Genomic DNA, 14416 nt, shown 5'->3' with positions numbered 1-14416 from the left:
GAAGGAAAGAAAGAAGGAAGGAAGGAAGGAAGGAAGGAAGGAAGGAAGGAAGGAAGGAAGGAAGGAAGGAAGGAAGGAAGGAAGGAAGGAAGGAGGGAGGGAGAGGGAGGGAGGGAGGGAGGGAGGGAGGGAGGGAAAGGGAGAGAGAGGCTGAGAGTGAGGGGGAGAGAAAGAGGGAAGGAGGGAGAAAGGGGAGAGAAAGATGGGGAGAGAGGCTGAGAGGAGGAGAGAGAGAGGGAAAGAGGGAGGAAAAAAGGGAGAGAGCGGAGGAGAGGAGAGAGAGGGAGAGATGGGGGAAGAGAGGAGGAGGGACGGGCAGAGACAGAGGGAGAGACCGAGGGAGAGGGAGGAGGAGAGAGGGGAAGAGAGAGCGAGGTCGCAGCAACAGAACTGTCGGGTTGGCTTTCTTTCTCCATGTCCTCTGCGTCCGTCCGGGGGCCGGCCGGGGGGCCTGCGTCGTCCGCCGTCCGTCTCCGCCTTCAGCTGGCGGCGGCCGCGGCCATGCCCAGGGGGTGCAGCGCGTCGCTGTCCAAGAGCCAGGTGCCCAGCCGGTAGAGCAGCCGCGAGTACCAGTGCACGCCGGCGGCGCCGGGAGCCCGCGCCTCGGCCTCGGCCTCGGCCCCGCCGGCCCCGCCGCGGAGCTCGGGCCGCGCGGGCGCCAGCGTCCCCAGGAGCGCGTGGCCCAGGCGGAAGGGCGCGAAGGCGCGGTGCGCCCAGCCGTGCTCGGCGATGACCGCGTAGCAGGACGCCAGCACCCGGTCGATGAGGATCGTGCCCTGCGCCGTGAGCGGCGCGTAGGCGCCCGCCGCCTCCTCGCGCAGCCCCACGCGGTGCACGGTGGCCGGCAGCAGCCTCGGGGCCCCGGCGCGCTCGGCCGCCACGAAGACGCGCTGGCCGGGCCGCACGCTGCTGGCGAAGGCGGCGCCCGCCGGGGTCCGCGCCGTGCCGTTGGGCGGCGCGACGAAGAGCAGGTGCGCGGCCGTGAGCAGCAGGCGCGCCCGCGGCTCGCGCGTCTCGATCTCGTAGAAGAGCTTCGTGGCGCCGTCGTCGCGGTCCAGGAAGGCCAGGAAGTCGCTGTAGAGCAGCCGGCCCTGCTCGTCGGCCGCCAGCACGCGGTCGCCGGGCCGCAGGTCCCGCACGCGCTTCGTGCCGCCCTGCTCCAGGCGCACCGTGGCCCAGCCGGGGAAGCAGCCGCCGGACTTGGCCGCCACCGAGTTCTCTGCGGGGGACACGAGAGGGCCGGGGCTGAGTCCCGGGGGGTCCGAGGAGAGGTGCCCGGCAGGCGCCCCGACGGGTGGGGGACCCTGAGCGGCTCCCTCGGGCTGGTGGCGCGGGCGGCGACTTCGCCCCTCGCCTCCGCACCAGCCCCGCGGGTTGGGCACCGCCCTGGGGAGCCCTCGAGGGCCCAGCTCCCGGCCCCACACTCGCACTCCCACTCCCTGGGGCGCCCAATAGCCGCAGCGCATGGCTGCCACTGGACGCGCAGGACCGACCCCCGGGCATCTCCAAATTACAGTCCCCGAGGGCGAGGGCGCAGGCGTCGAGGAAGGGGGGCACCCTGTTTTCTCGCCGCCGCCCTCCCCTCCCCGCCTCTGCTCTCCAGAGTCGACCCCTCCCTATTTGCTCAGGTGCATCCCCCCCTCGCAGGGGCCCCCCGGCCTCGAAGCTCTGTTTGCACAGCCCGCCGCTTCCAAGCACTCAAGACGTGCATTTGCATTCTAAATGGCGCACGGCGGCTCCGCCGGTTCCCAAAGTCCCTGGGCTTCGCGCTTTCTCCGAGCCGCGGCCGCTCCGAGGCTCAAGGGCCCCAGGACAATGCCCGGCGTCCGGGACGAGCGCAGGGGGGCCCCGGGGAGGGGCGGGGAGGACCGGCTCTTCTTTGCATTCCGATCTCTGGGATCAGGACTTCGGCAAACAGAGATGGCGAGAAAACAGAGGTGGCGGCATTACCGGGGGGCTTTAATCTTCTCATCGGCTTCTCGGGCATGGAGCGGGCGCGGCCCGGCTGGCCGAGGCCCGCCCGAGCCCCCCGGAATGCGAGCCGGGCCACTGGCAAGCCCGCGTCGCCGAGTGGCCCGACCCGGCCCGTGTGCACGGAATGCCAATGAGCGGCTCTGGCTCGCCCCCGCCCGGGCACCTCTCCCACCCGCTCCGTGGGGCCACCCGCGGCGGGATGAGCGGGGCTCGGGTTCGAGGCACCGCCAGAGGGTGCCCGCGAGCGGGGTGGCCGGACGGAGCGGAGGGAGGTGCGAGGGATGAAACCCCGAGGGCTGCGCCCGGCACCCGGCACGCGGCACCCTTCTCTTCTCCTTCTCCTTCTCCTTCTCCTTCTCCCGCCCCACCCCTGTGCTGTTCTACTATCAGTTATTAATTACGTGGTAAATATATAATTAATGAATGAATCCCATTCCTCTGCTATTAGGCCAGCGGCGAGCCAACAAGAGGGTGCGGACAGGGGCGCGGGGAGGCGCGCGGGGGACCAGCACGGCGAGCCCTGTGGGCTGCGTTTCGCTCCCCGCCGTTCCCCTGGACGGCAGCAGGTGGCGCCGCTCGCCCAGGCAACGGCTGCGGCTGCAGAGACCGGGCGCGGGCACCTGCCCACGGGGAGGCCGGGTCCCGCCACTCCAGGTGGACGGGGTCGCGCCGAGGGGCCGCGAGCTTCTGGCTTCGCGCCGGGCCCCGCCGTGCCAAAGGCTCAGCAAGGCCTCTGAGTCGTTTCAGAGTCCGCGGCCAGGGACTGCCGCCTCGCGCGCTCCCTCACTCTAGCCCCGTTCCCGGCCCCAGTCCAGCGCCTCACCTGCTTTCACGGAGCAGTGGACGTGCGCCTTGGACTCGTAGTACACCCAGTCGAAGCCGGCCTCCACCGCCAGGCGCGCCAGCATGCCGTACTTGCCCCGATCACGGTCCGACGTGGTGATGTCCACAGCGCGGCCCTCGTAGTGCAGCGACTCCTCCGAGTGGTGGCCGTCCTCGTCCCAGCCCTCGGTCACTCGCAGCTTCACGCCCGGCCACTGGTTCATCACGGAGATGGCCAGCGCGTTCAGCTTGTCCTTGCATCTCTGTGGAGAGAGGAAGCGAGCATGCGTGGGCAGCTGTGCGGGGCCCACCGGAGCCCCCAGCACCCCTCCCTCGGCGTGGCGCAGAGGACACCGTGGCCCACAGCGTCCGGAGGCCCGTGGACATCCACTCCTGGGTGCCTGCCCTTTGGCCCTCCCCTTAGAGACCTTAGGGACCCAGCCCCCCACTCCTGCCCACTGGGCCATCTCTGAGAAAGCAAGGCGCGAAGTGACCTCTTCTTCCAGAACGCCAAAGGAGCGTGTGCGGGGCCCTCCGCCCCCCTCGGCCTGGCTGGGCTCGGCGTGAACTTCACGCGGGGTTCGGACCGAGGGGAGCCGGGGAGGGCGGCCCCCGGCGCTGCGCAAACATTCCTTATCTGCACGCACATTCCTTCCCGTGAGCTGCGGCTCCACTGCTCCACGCTGGCCGATTGTGCCTCTGGTTCTTTCGCCTGTTCCCCCCTCCCGCCCGTCTTCTTGGCCCGGAGAGTTTGAAGAGCGGGGGTGGGGGCGGGTGGAGGAGGGCAGGTGCGAAGACGCGGAGACCCCCGAGGGCGAAGGAAGCGCCCACGGTAGCCCGGGGGGCGGCGAGAGGGGAAGGGAACGGGTCTGCGATGGGGGCGGGGGCGCACCCCCCCGGAAGGCCCTGGCCCCCCAAACTTCCACAGAACGCCGGAATGCGGGGCTGGCTCGCTGGGCGGTGGGGCGCAGGACGGCCTCCCCTGTGCGCACCCCAGGCCTGCGCCAGGGCTGGAGAGGCTGCGACGCGCGTCCTGGGCGGCGGCGTTGCGCAAGAGGGAAAGCCCGTGGGCTGGGCCGCCAGAAAGGCAGCGACGTGGTCGTGGACTCAAGCACACGCCGAGCGCGGGGTCAGCGGGCCGGGGCGCCCAGGACGCGCCAGCGCTAACGCACAGCTGGGAAGGGCCGCGCGTGCGGTCCCCTCCGGGCCGAGCCGGGGCGCACGTTCCCCAGAATCGATCGGGGAGCCCGGAGAGGCGCGGGGCGAGCAGCCGGCTGCGCGCGCGCTCGCCTCGCCAGGACGCGCACGCAAGCCCCGCGCGGCGCCCCGCGCACCCCGGCTCGCGCTGCGGAGGGTGCTGCGGCGGGGGCCGGGCGCCCCGAGCCCGGAGCTTCCCCCGGGGACGAGGGGCTCCCGGGCGAGCCAGCCCGGCGGCGCTTCGAGGGCCGCCCGGGCCCGACCCCTTGCGCGCCCCGCCCCGGGGCTGCGGGTCCCCACGCGCCCAGACCCGGCGGCTGGGCGGCACGCGCGCTCGGAGCGGGAGCGGGAGCGGGCAGCTCGGCTGGCTGGTGCCGCCGCGAAGGCCGGGCCGGTGCGCGCTTTGTGTCGCGGCGGCGGCGGCGGCCGTGCCGTGCCGTGCCCACGCTCTCTGTGCGCAATCGCCGCGACCCGAGCGCCCGCGGGGCTGTCACCGCCGAGGCGGGGCCCCAACTTGCAGCGAGCCCCCGGGGCGCGCGCCCAGGAGCGACCTCGGGCGTCCGAGGGCTCGCGGCGCGCCCCCCTGCCCCTCCCCGATCGCTTGCTTCCCCTTCGCGGGCCCGGGGCGCTCCCTCCGGCCCCTCGCGGCCTGCGCTGGGAAGGCGCGTCCGCCGCTCCGGGTAAATATTAACCAGCAGCTCATGCGTCCCGCGGCCGCCCCCGAGTTCCAGCGCCGACGGCCGGCCATGGTTGAGGGAGCGGGCGGCAGGTCCCGGGAGCGCAGGACGGGCTCGGCGCGCCCGCCCCGGAGTGAGTGCCCGCTCCCCACCAGCCCGGGGCGCCCGCCGGCAGCCGCCCCGCCTCCCCAGACGGGCCGGTGCGGGGGTCTGGGTGGCTGCGCCCCTCCCCGGCCTTTTGTGTCGGAGCGGGACCCGCCGCCGTCCCGGGAGAAAAGTATTTGTTTTGGTCCCGTGCATCGGGGCGAAGTTGGCGGAAGGGCAGAAGTTCCTATGCGGGCGCGGGTGGCACCGGCCGCTCGGGGTTCCTGCTCGGGCAGGGCGCGGCTGAGTGGCCGCGGGGCCGGGCGGTGGCCGCGGCGGCCCAGCCCAAGCCGGGGTCCCCGCGCGCTGCATCCTCAGGTAGCTGCTGGGGCGCCGGGACGGGCGGCGCTCCGCGTGGAAGGCAGGTCTGGGGCCCGCGAGTCGGTGCCGCCTCCGGAGCGCTCCTGCCAGGCCCGTGCTGGGCTGCGGTGTCTGACCCCGCTCCCGCTAGGCCCCACGCCGCCCCCGGGGCGCCTGCCCCGGGTTCAGCGGGCTTCACGCGCCGCTGGCTCGGGCTCAGGACCGCGCGGCCACGCCGGAGGCCAGGTTCAAGGCGCGGGAGGTCGTGCGCCTGAGAGCGAGTCTCTCGCGGCGGCTCCCCAGCTTCCCACCCGCGATCCCCCGGCGGCCCCCCGAGGAGAGGTCGGCGGGGCAGGACAGCAGCCTTGCCCAGAGAGCCACCCCGCCCCCGCACTTGCGCCCCAACAGCGCCGCTCAGCTAGCTTCGGGACGTTCCGGGCCCCTGCGGGCCCTCAGGTAGGACTTGAATATTTTAATAGGGCAATAAAAGAGATGTTGACCTATATTTGCTCGGAAATTCATTTCTAGGCTCAGTTAGGCATGTTGCGGAAAGTCTGGCTTGGGCAGACGCTGGGGCCCGCCTGGCACAGAGCAGGCGGTCGGGCAGAGCCCCCTCGAGCTTCTGCCCCAGCCCTGCCCCACTAACAGCCCTCCTCCTGGACTTGGTTCCTAGGCGAGCAGGTAAGGAGCCGGTGCGAGGAAGGCAGCGCCCTCAAGTTCGCAGTCCCTCCCCTCCAGCACCGGGACCAGCATCATTAAAGGGACCCAGAAACACCCCTCTGGGTCCTTTGTCAGATCTCACGGTCTGGGCTTCTCCCGAGTCGGGGCAAGTGTCCCGAGCTCAGGGTGAGGCAAGTGGAGAGCAGCGAGCCAGGACTCGGCACAGAGGGGGCGATTTCCATCCTCAACGGGCAAAGAGGCCAAGGTCGTGGTCCCCAAAGTGAAAGGAAGGTCCCCCCTGCGTGAGCGGCCAGCCCTGGCCCTGGCTGCAGGTCCAGCGGGCAAATCAAATGACCAAACAGCGTCCTCCACCAGGCTTCCCCCGCACCCCCGCCCCAAACTTCTGCCTAGGACCCTTCACCTCCTTTCGCCTCCAGGAAGAGGCAGCGGCCATGGGGAGGGAGAAGGTGAAAGCCCCTTTCTCTGGCCTCCAGAGCAAACAGACCGAGTCCGGACTGTCCTGGTGGCCACGAGCCCCCTGAAAGCCGCCCTCCACCTCCACCGTTTCTACCTGAGTCATCAGGCGGTCTGCTCCCGTGTTTTCCTCATCCTTGAATATGATGTCAGGGTTGTAATTGGGGGTGAGTTCCTTGAATCGCTCCGAGTTTCTGGAGATCTTCCCTTCATACCTCCCGCTAGCTCCTAAGGTCTTCTCCGCCACGTTGGGAATGAACTGCTTGTAGGCTAGAGGGGTCAGCTTTTTGGGGTGCCGCCTTTTCCCGAAGCCCCTGCCAGGTCCGCAGGCCAGCCCAGGGCGCGCCAGCATGGAGTAGCTGAGCAGTAGGAGCAAACATCTCGCCGCTGGCAGCAGCATTGCTGCCCCCCAGAGCTGGGTCCCCCGGTGCTGGCCTTGCACGCGGGTGTGCTGAGCGCTCGTGCTCCCTGGCTCTGGCTGCTTGCTCGCTTGCTGGCTCACTCCCTCCTCTGCCTCGCTCTTTCTCTTCCTAAAGAACCTGGCCCAGCGCGGCTCTGGGGTAGTGGTCTCCGCTCCCCACCCAGACAGGGGCCGCACAGTCCGGCTGCTGCTCGCTGATAGCGGAACACATCGGACTTGGGCGGGCAGACAGCAACCAAGAGACAAAAAGACTGATTTTCAGTGGTAGCGAGCTTGGAAGCTTGTGAGGGAGACGACCGACCGCCAGTGCTATATTATAGCTGGCAGGGCCGGATCTGATTGGCCACTACAGTGCAAGCCTGTCTTCTGATGTTTAACCCTAAAAAAGACTCAATTTTTACCCCGTGGCTGCTGGGGCGTTATTTCCACCTGCAGCCTCTGATTTTAGAAAAAAAATCATTCCTAAGACAAAGGTGGGCGGGCGGGGGGGGGAGGGGAGCTGGCTCCTCAATGATCCCCCGCTCTGTGAGTATCTCCAGGGGAGGCCCTGCTTTCTTCAGATGGCTAGGTGTGCCCCTGAAACCAACTTAAGTTCTGAGAGGACTGTCTGGGTCTCTGGGCTGCCCCCTGCACCCCCACTTTCGTCACTCAGCAAGTATTCTCCCCATCATTGGGGGGTGAGGAGCTGAAGGTGCTTGGGGATGATTTTTCCAGGTGGGGCCTCTGCATTTCACAGAAAGTTGGGGTGTTAGCCCTTGGATTAGAATCTTAGCCCTGCCTCACCCCATCCTCCCATGGGGACACCTTGCTTCCCTCCTTCAGGGGTGCACCAGGCTTGGATCCTTGGGTCTTTGGATATTGCTTCAGAGGCAGAGTAGGGGCCGGAGAGATCGCATGGAGGTAAGGCATTTGCCTCTCATGCAGAAGGTCGGTGGTTCAAATCCTGGCATCCCATGTAGTCCCCTGAGCCTGCCAGGAGCGATTTCTGAGAGTAGAGCCAGGAGTAACCCCTGAGTGCTGCCGGGTGTGACCCAAAAGCAAAACAAAACAAACAAACAAAAAACAAAACAGAGGCAGAGTGAATGAGGGAGGTCTCTACCTCAATTGCTCTACCTCAATTCAGAAAAGGGGGTTCCTCATGGCATGGGGGTGATTGTAAGTGGGCTCAGCCCCACCTCTGCATTATGGCTCAGTGTGGTGCAGAGTGAGCTGGTAGACATTAAGCTATTTCTGTGATAAGAGGCGCAGGACAAAGGGGGCAGGGTGGATGAGTTGGGGTCCCTGGGAGTTGGGTGGCCTGTAGACTCCTCTGCAAATCTTTCAAAAGCAAATCCTGCCCAGCCCTGCCTTAAGTCCCCATTATACCAGAATAAGAAACAGAAGCCCCCCCCCAACTTTCCTGATTTACTTGGGGGGGTGGAGTAGCCCACAACCTTCCAGAAGAGGACTAAGGAGAGGTACTGATCCTGTCACTCCAGCCTTAATCAGCTTTATAGGCCCAGCCCTGGAAAGAGGCATCCCCACCCAGAAGACCCCCTTTATCAAGACGACTATTTCTGGGGGAGCCAGAGGAAACGTTCTTCATCCCCACCCCACCCCCCCCCAGTCTGGACCTGCAGCAGCCTAGAACAGTGGGTGCTGCTCCCCATCCCAGCTCTCTGAGGAGCCCTTGGGAGATGAAGAGTGGTCCCACACCCTCAGTCCTGTGGTCCCCCTGCCCCAAGCAGGTGCATCTTGGGAAATTTCACAGCTCCTGCAGGAGGATGGGATAGCTGAACCCGTGCTGGGCCACTGGGCCTGGAGAGGTGCCAGGGGTCCCTTCTGGGAGGTCTGGTGGAGCCGCCACAGGGCCCTGGGTCCAGTCCCCGGCAACTGGGCATGAGGTCCCACAAGTGCAAGGATGTGAGGAGAAGGGTGCAGCTTTGGGTATGTGCTGGCCTGCCTGGGGTCCCCGCTTCCCCGCTGGCCTTTCACCACTGACCTTCTGCAGAAGAGGCAAATGCCTTACCTCCATGCTGGTCCTCTCTGACCACAGTGCTCCTTCCGGGAGGCTATGCCTACACCTAGGGGTAGGGCAGAGAGATGGGCCACAAATTGTACCCACTTGATCTGTCACCTTAGAAACCAGGGCACCGGAAACCTCGGCCCTTCCCCTTTCTCCTGCCGGCCACCTCCACCCCGGGCACTCCAGACAAGGCCTCCAGTCTCCAGGGAGTCTCTCCCCGCAGCGTCCTGGCTCCCGGTCCTGCGCGCCCCATCGGTGCCGCCCGCCCCCTCGCTAGATGGCGCCCTCGCCCTGCTGTGGCTCAAGTCTGGGGAACCGGGAGCCTAGACGCCCCCAGATCCCAGGCCCTTGCCCTCCGCAGGGTCCGCCCCACGCGACCCTCGACTCACTCTTGGGTCCCCAAGCCCCGCTCGCCTGAGGCCTCCGGACACCTCCTTTTCCCTCCCTCCCTGCACGGCTTTCCTCCTGTTCACCCAAGCCCAGCTGTACTTCTTTGCATTTGGATGCAGCTAGGGTTCCGCCAGGCCCTGTGTCCCCAGGTGGCCTTGGTCTAGTCTAGCTCAGGAGGTTGGGGTTTGGCTGGCTCTGGGGCCCCAGTGACCAGTGTCTACACCTCCACAGAGTGAGATGGGAAAGAGACAGTCACAGAGACAGAGACTGAGATGAAGACACACACACACACACACACACACACACACACACACACACACACGGGGGAGAGAGAGAAATGAAGGGGAAAAAAGAGGAAGAGAGAGCAGATGGGAGAAAGCTCAGGAGACAGAGAGAAATGAAGAGGAGATAGGTAAGAGTGAGGAGTGGGGAGATGAGAAAGGGGAGGGAGAGAAAAACGGGGAGGGAGAGAAAGAGAAGAGAAAGGGAGGAGGAACAGAGGGACAAGGAGACAGAGAGAGAGAGAGAGAGAGAGAGAGAGAGAGAGAGAGAGAGAGAGAGAGAGAGAGAGAGAGAGAGAAGGGCAGAGAGAAGAAGGCAGGGTCTGGCCATGGGAAAACCAGCAGACTGGCCCTGGCACCCAGGAATAGCCCAGCCTTTGCCCGCCAGGACCCTGCCCTGTGCCCTGGTGAAGCCCTGGCCAAGCTTGGCCACAAAAGCACCTGCAGTTGACTATTTCTTCCTGACCCCCTCCCCCTCCACCCCATGAGCAAGGGGAGAGGGGTGCTTGGGTGGATACTGAGAGAGGGCAGTGGGAGTGGTGCAGGGGGGAAGGGGTTCCAGCCCTGCTGCATATCCCCCCACAGGTTCTCCTGTGATCTCGGCCATGTCTCTCCTGGACAGTGGGACAGCTATCCCTGTAGCTCTGCTGTCCTTGACTGCTCTCAGAGGGGCATTCCTGGGGAGCATGTGCAGCACCTGAGCTGTGTTGAGGGTCCAGGGTGCTGAGTTCCATCAGCGAGAGTAGCTGTTCCTGGGCTTCCTAAGGCCCTGAATGCACCGGGGCCATCTGACCTCCTGACCCCTGAGTGGGTGGAGGCACTGCAGGCTCAGCCTGATACAGCAGAGGGGCTGGGCTGAGTGTACCTGAGGGAGAGATGGGGAGATTGTATGTGTGTGTGAGGGTGAATGTATGCATGAGTGTGTGAAACAGTGAGTGTAGTTGTGAGTCAGCTGTTGTGTGTCTGTGTCTTCCTGTGCATGTGAGGCATCGTGGATGGGAACTGGTTGGAGAGAGCACAGGTGTGTCTGGGAGCACTGTGGGACTCAGTGTCTGTCTGTGTCCTCGAGGGTGGCATGGGAGCAGCACCATGGAGTGTGCTGAGTGCCCAAGGCATTTCTGCCTGGAGCCCCTGACCTGAGTTCCAGCGAGTCGGAGGGTTCCTGGCTGCCCTGGATGAGTGTAATGTGCGGGTGTGAAGGTGTGAGCCGACCATGCTCCTGACCAGCATCCGGGTTCTCAGACAGCCTGTGACCCACTGTCACCTTCCAGTGGCTCATCAGCTGCTTGGTCTTCCCTGTGGGAGCCCTGGGGGGAGTTGGGGTATGCAGGGCAGCACAGCAGGCCAAAGGGGTCCTCATAACTCGGGGAGGCTAGGACACAATCCCTCCCCCCATCAGAGCTCTCAGAGGCCTCCCATTTCCCACACATGGGCCCGGTGCTGTGGGCGTGCGGGTGAAGCTGCTTGTGGGGGCTTTCCAACGGGTTCTGGCTTGGGTCCGAGGGTCTGGGATTGGGCCTGCTGGCTTGGCGCCCACGCTCGGCTGCTTGGTCCCGGCCTGGCTGGAGGGACGCAGACTGTGGATGCCCCACCTGACCTGTCCTCTGGGCCCTGTGAGGCTCCTCCAGGCAGACGCTGATCCTCCTCAGAGCAGGACAGAAGGGATAGGGAGCAAGGAGGGTCCCTGGGGCAGGTGGTGGGTACTCAGGGGTCCCAGAGAGTGGGTGGTGGGTTCTGAGGGGCCCCAAGGTACAAGTGGTGGTTGGTGAGTGGAGGCCCACGTCTGGTCTCAGCACCCCTTCACGTCCAGGAAGGTCTTGAAGTGCCCAAACAGGGCTCCTCCTAGGTTAAAGGGATTGTGGGGCTGTACTGAGGCGCCCCACAGCTGCAGGGTTGCACTTTTGCGGGGCTTTTGGAGGCAGTCCAAGCACAGTCTGGGCAGATCTAGGCACGGTCTGGTGGATCTGGGCTGGTCTGGGAGGGTCAGTGCGGGCCTGGGCAGGCCTGGACTAGTGGTGCAGGTCACTCCCTCTGGCTGTGCGGTCATTGTCAGGTGTCTGTGGACCTTACTTCCCTCAGGCCGCATCCCTGGGTTCCAAAATGGTGACAGCAAAAGTCTGTGACCAGGAGCACCTGAGAGGCTGATGGACTGTGGCCAGGAGCACCTGAGAGGCTGATGGACAGGAATTCCCACACTGACCAGTCCTGGTGGCTATCAGAGCCCCTTGTGGACATGCAGCCAGCATGTGCCTAGATGTGAGCTCTCCAAGTCCCCCCAGGGTGGCCCTTTAGCATCCTGGTCCGGGTTTTCACCACTTCTCCTTTCTAGCTTGTGAGTTGCGGTGCGTGTGCGTGCATGTACATATTGTGTGCGTGATCTCCATATTGTAGGCACATGCAGAAGAGCATAGCTGTGTGGGTACTCACATATGTCCTTGCATGTGCATATGTGGATAGACATTCATGCACCATGTTCTGCATGGCGACTGGGGACTCTGGCATGTACCCTCACATGTGTGACTTGGGCCTGGCCCCTGTGCCCCATGGGTCCTGCAGTGACCTTCTTGAATGGGCTCCCTCCACTGGGGTCCACAGGAAAGGCAATGCTGGGGACCATTCCGCCTGGTTCCCATGACTTGGGGCCAGGAAGGGCTGGGGGGCGGGGAGGTGCTCAGAGACACACGAAGGTATGAGCTCACTGTGCCCTGCCGTGCTGCTGCCTTGCAGTGGGAAGGCTCAGCCCAGAGTACATAAACCCTCAGACTGGATTCCGCTGTGTTTGAGCAGCCGTGTCCCCCGCCATGGTAACGGAACTCAGGGCCTGGGAGCCAGGAAGATGCGTTCAGTCGGCAGCTCGGGCCCTGCTACAAGTTGGCCCTGGCTCCAACACATGGGTTTCTGCTGCATTTGCTGGGGTGCTTATGCGGTGCTGTGGGGGGAGGCGGTTAGGGTCCTGAAAGGGGTCAGTTGTCCATGCCTTCTGTTCTCCCAAAGCCCTCTGAGAGCTGGAGCCGTGCCCTTTCCAATGCCCACCGGTGAGCATAGGGACTGGAAACTGGCGTCCTTGCTACTATATTGCCTGTGATGTGGGTTTGGTCCTAGAGCAGCCCTGGGCCTCAGGGGCTCTCAGCAGGGTCCCCGCTGGGCATGTGGGAGACCCTGTGCCAACTGTGTCCCTACTACTCTGGGTAGCTGTTTGGCTAAAACTTGTAGCAATGTGGCAGCCGATCAATCCCATCAGAAATTGCTTCTGGGCAATCGTTCAATTGTGCCGTCACTCCTGAAGGGCATACGGGCACTCCCCCAGCTCCTCAAGGACACCACATCCTCCCTAGGTATCCCAGGCATTGGGAATAGGGTCCCCATGGACCTGCGCTAGAGACGTGTAGGAGGGGGTGCATGCAGGCCAGGGGGTGGCAGTGAGAAGCTGAAAGGAGGCACAGATTCCCCAGCCCAGGCTGGTGCCCATGCGGTGTCAGGAGTGGCCAAGCTGTGGGCACATGGGCACATGAGGGGCAGGGTTCCCGCCTGGTTTCTCCCAGACCCCCTTCCCTGGTGCAGGCTGCCTGTGTTCCCCATCACTTAGCATCACTCTTCTCTTCTGGCGTCCCATCCTGAGGCCAGGCATCATGCACTCTTCAGGGAAAGGACCCCTCGCAGCCAGGGGGCAGTAACCCTGGGCTGGTGTGGGACTCAGTGACATGGGGCCATGGAGATAAGGACACTTGCTTGAGCCTCTTTCCGAGACAGGCCCCTGGGTTGTGAGTCCAGAGCTAGCTTCTGCTCTGAAGACTCCTGAGGTATTTGCTGTGAAGGAATAAAAGTCCTGCTGAAATATTTATCAGCCCAACCACCCCCAAAGCCACACACACATTAGGCCTTTCAGCCTCTGCCCTGAGAGGCATATAAATCACAGGAGAGCAGGGGGGACCAGAGTGCTGTGGCTTGCAAGGACACAGCCTGTCCCCATGGCCAATGAGGAAGCCTCCCAAGTCCACACACCCTCATCAGTCGCAGCTCCCAGTTTCTGACTCAGCCAAATGCGCAGACGTGGAGCTTCTTTCTGATGTGTCCCTGGACCATGGTCCAAGGCCAGAGCATTAGTGGGGAGTAGAGTTGGATTGTGGAGCCTTGGCTGCACAGAGGGGAGATTGGGGCTCACTCTGCCTGATGCCTGTGAACAGCAGAGGGAGGAACTTGGTTCCCAGGCTCCTCCTGGGGGCAGCCCTGGGGTTTAGGGGAGCCCTGTTATTTTCCTGGACTGGAGACCTTGGGACAGGCTAGTTTGGGGTTCCTTGCCCACCAGATGCAGTTCCTCCTGCCACATCTATGTCCTGTGGGTAGGAGCATGGATCCCTGCATCAATATGCCCCCCCCCCACTGGGGCTAGCTTACCCAGGTGCTCTCCACAGAGCTTATTTCTCCCTCCACCACTTGACCCCGTGCGCTCAGTCCCGCAGTTGTTCTTTGTAGCACCGGGAGTGTAGGCACCTAGGAGGGAAGCCAGCTCTGGCCTGTTTCCCTGTGCCCACCCTGCCTGTCTGATGAGGTGTCTCTCAGACCTCGGCTCTGGTTCTTGCACGAGTGCTGGGTGGACACAGGGGTTGGCTTTGTCTACACTGTAGTTGCACTTCCTAGTGTCACTGGTGCCTAGAGAGTGTGTCCCGTCATACCCCGCAGGACACTCAACATTCAGTTTCTAGGTGCACGGCAGACCATGGCGAGACTGAGCTGGGATCTGGTGCTCTCCCAGCCCTTGACTACGCTGCTGGCTTGGCAGATGTGAGGACAGCATAACTGCTTCCCAAGTTTCCTCACAGATGGGACAGTCCTACCTCCCAGCCTGTGTTCCCCAGGTTGAGCAAGCTGCTGCCATCATGTGGTCCTGAAAACATGCCATGGAGGTGGGTGCTGTCAAGCCCACGCAGCTGCTCAGCCAGTAGAGAGTGGTCCAGCTCCACCATGCAGTGAGAGCCACGGTCAGTGCTCGTCCAGAGTCCCTGGTGTTTCCTCCATCACAGCTGTTGGCCCAGGAGTGTTGGCTTCAGACACTGAGGGCTATTGGTGCAGA

At 64.3% G+C, this 14416-nt stretch overlaps 1 protein-coding gene across 1 annotated transcript; it reads right to left on the bottom strand.

The window, feature by feature from the left end:
• Positions 1-477: 477 nt before the first annotated feature.
• SHH (sonic hedgehog signaling molecule) lies at positions 478-6936 on the bottom strand. The gene is made up of 3 exons (XM_049785283.1): positions 6346-6936; positions 2798-3059; positions 478-1219 (listed from the first exon to the last, which is right to left on the bottom strand). The coding sequence occupies exons 1-3, from the start codon at positions 6646-6648 to the stop codon at positions 480-482; spliced, it is 1305 nt and encodes a 434-aa protein (XP_049641240.1). The 5' UTR covers positions 6649-6936; the 3' UTR covers positions 478-479.
• Between the last annotated feature and the right edge of the window lie 7480 nt (positions 6937-14416).

Source organism: Suncus etruscus, chromosome 13 (genome assembly GCF_024139225.1).
Source record: "Suncus etruscus isolate mSunEtr1 chromosome 13, mSunEtr1.pri.cur, whole genome shotgun sequence".
In the NCBI taxonomy this organism is placed as follows: domain Eukaryota; kingdom Metazoa; phylum Chordata; class Mammalia; order Eulipotyphla; family Soricidae; genus Suncus; species Suncus etruscus.
This window is presented reverse-complemented; position numbering and strand designations above follow the sequence as displayed.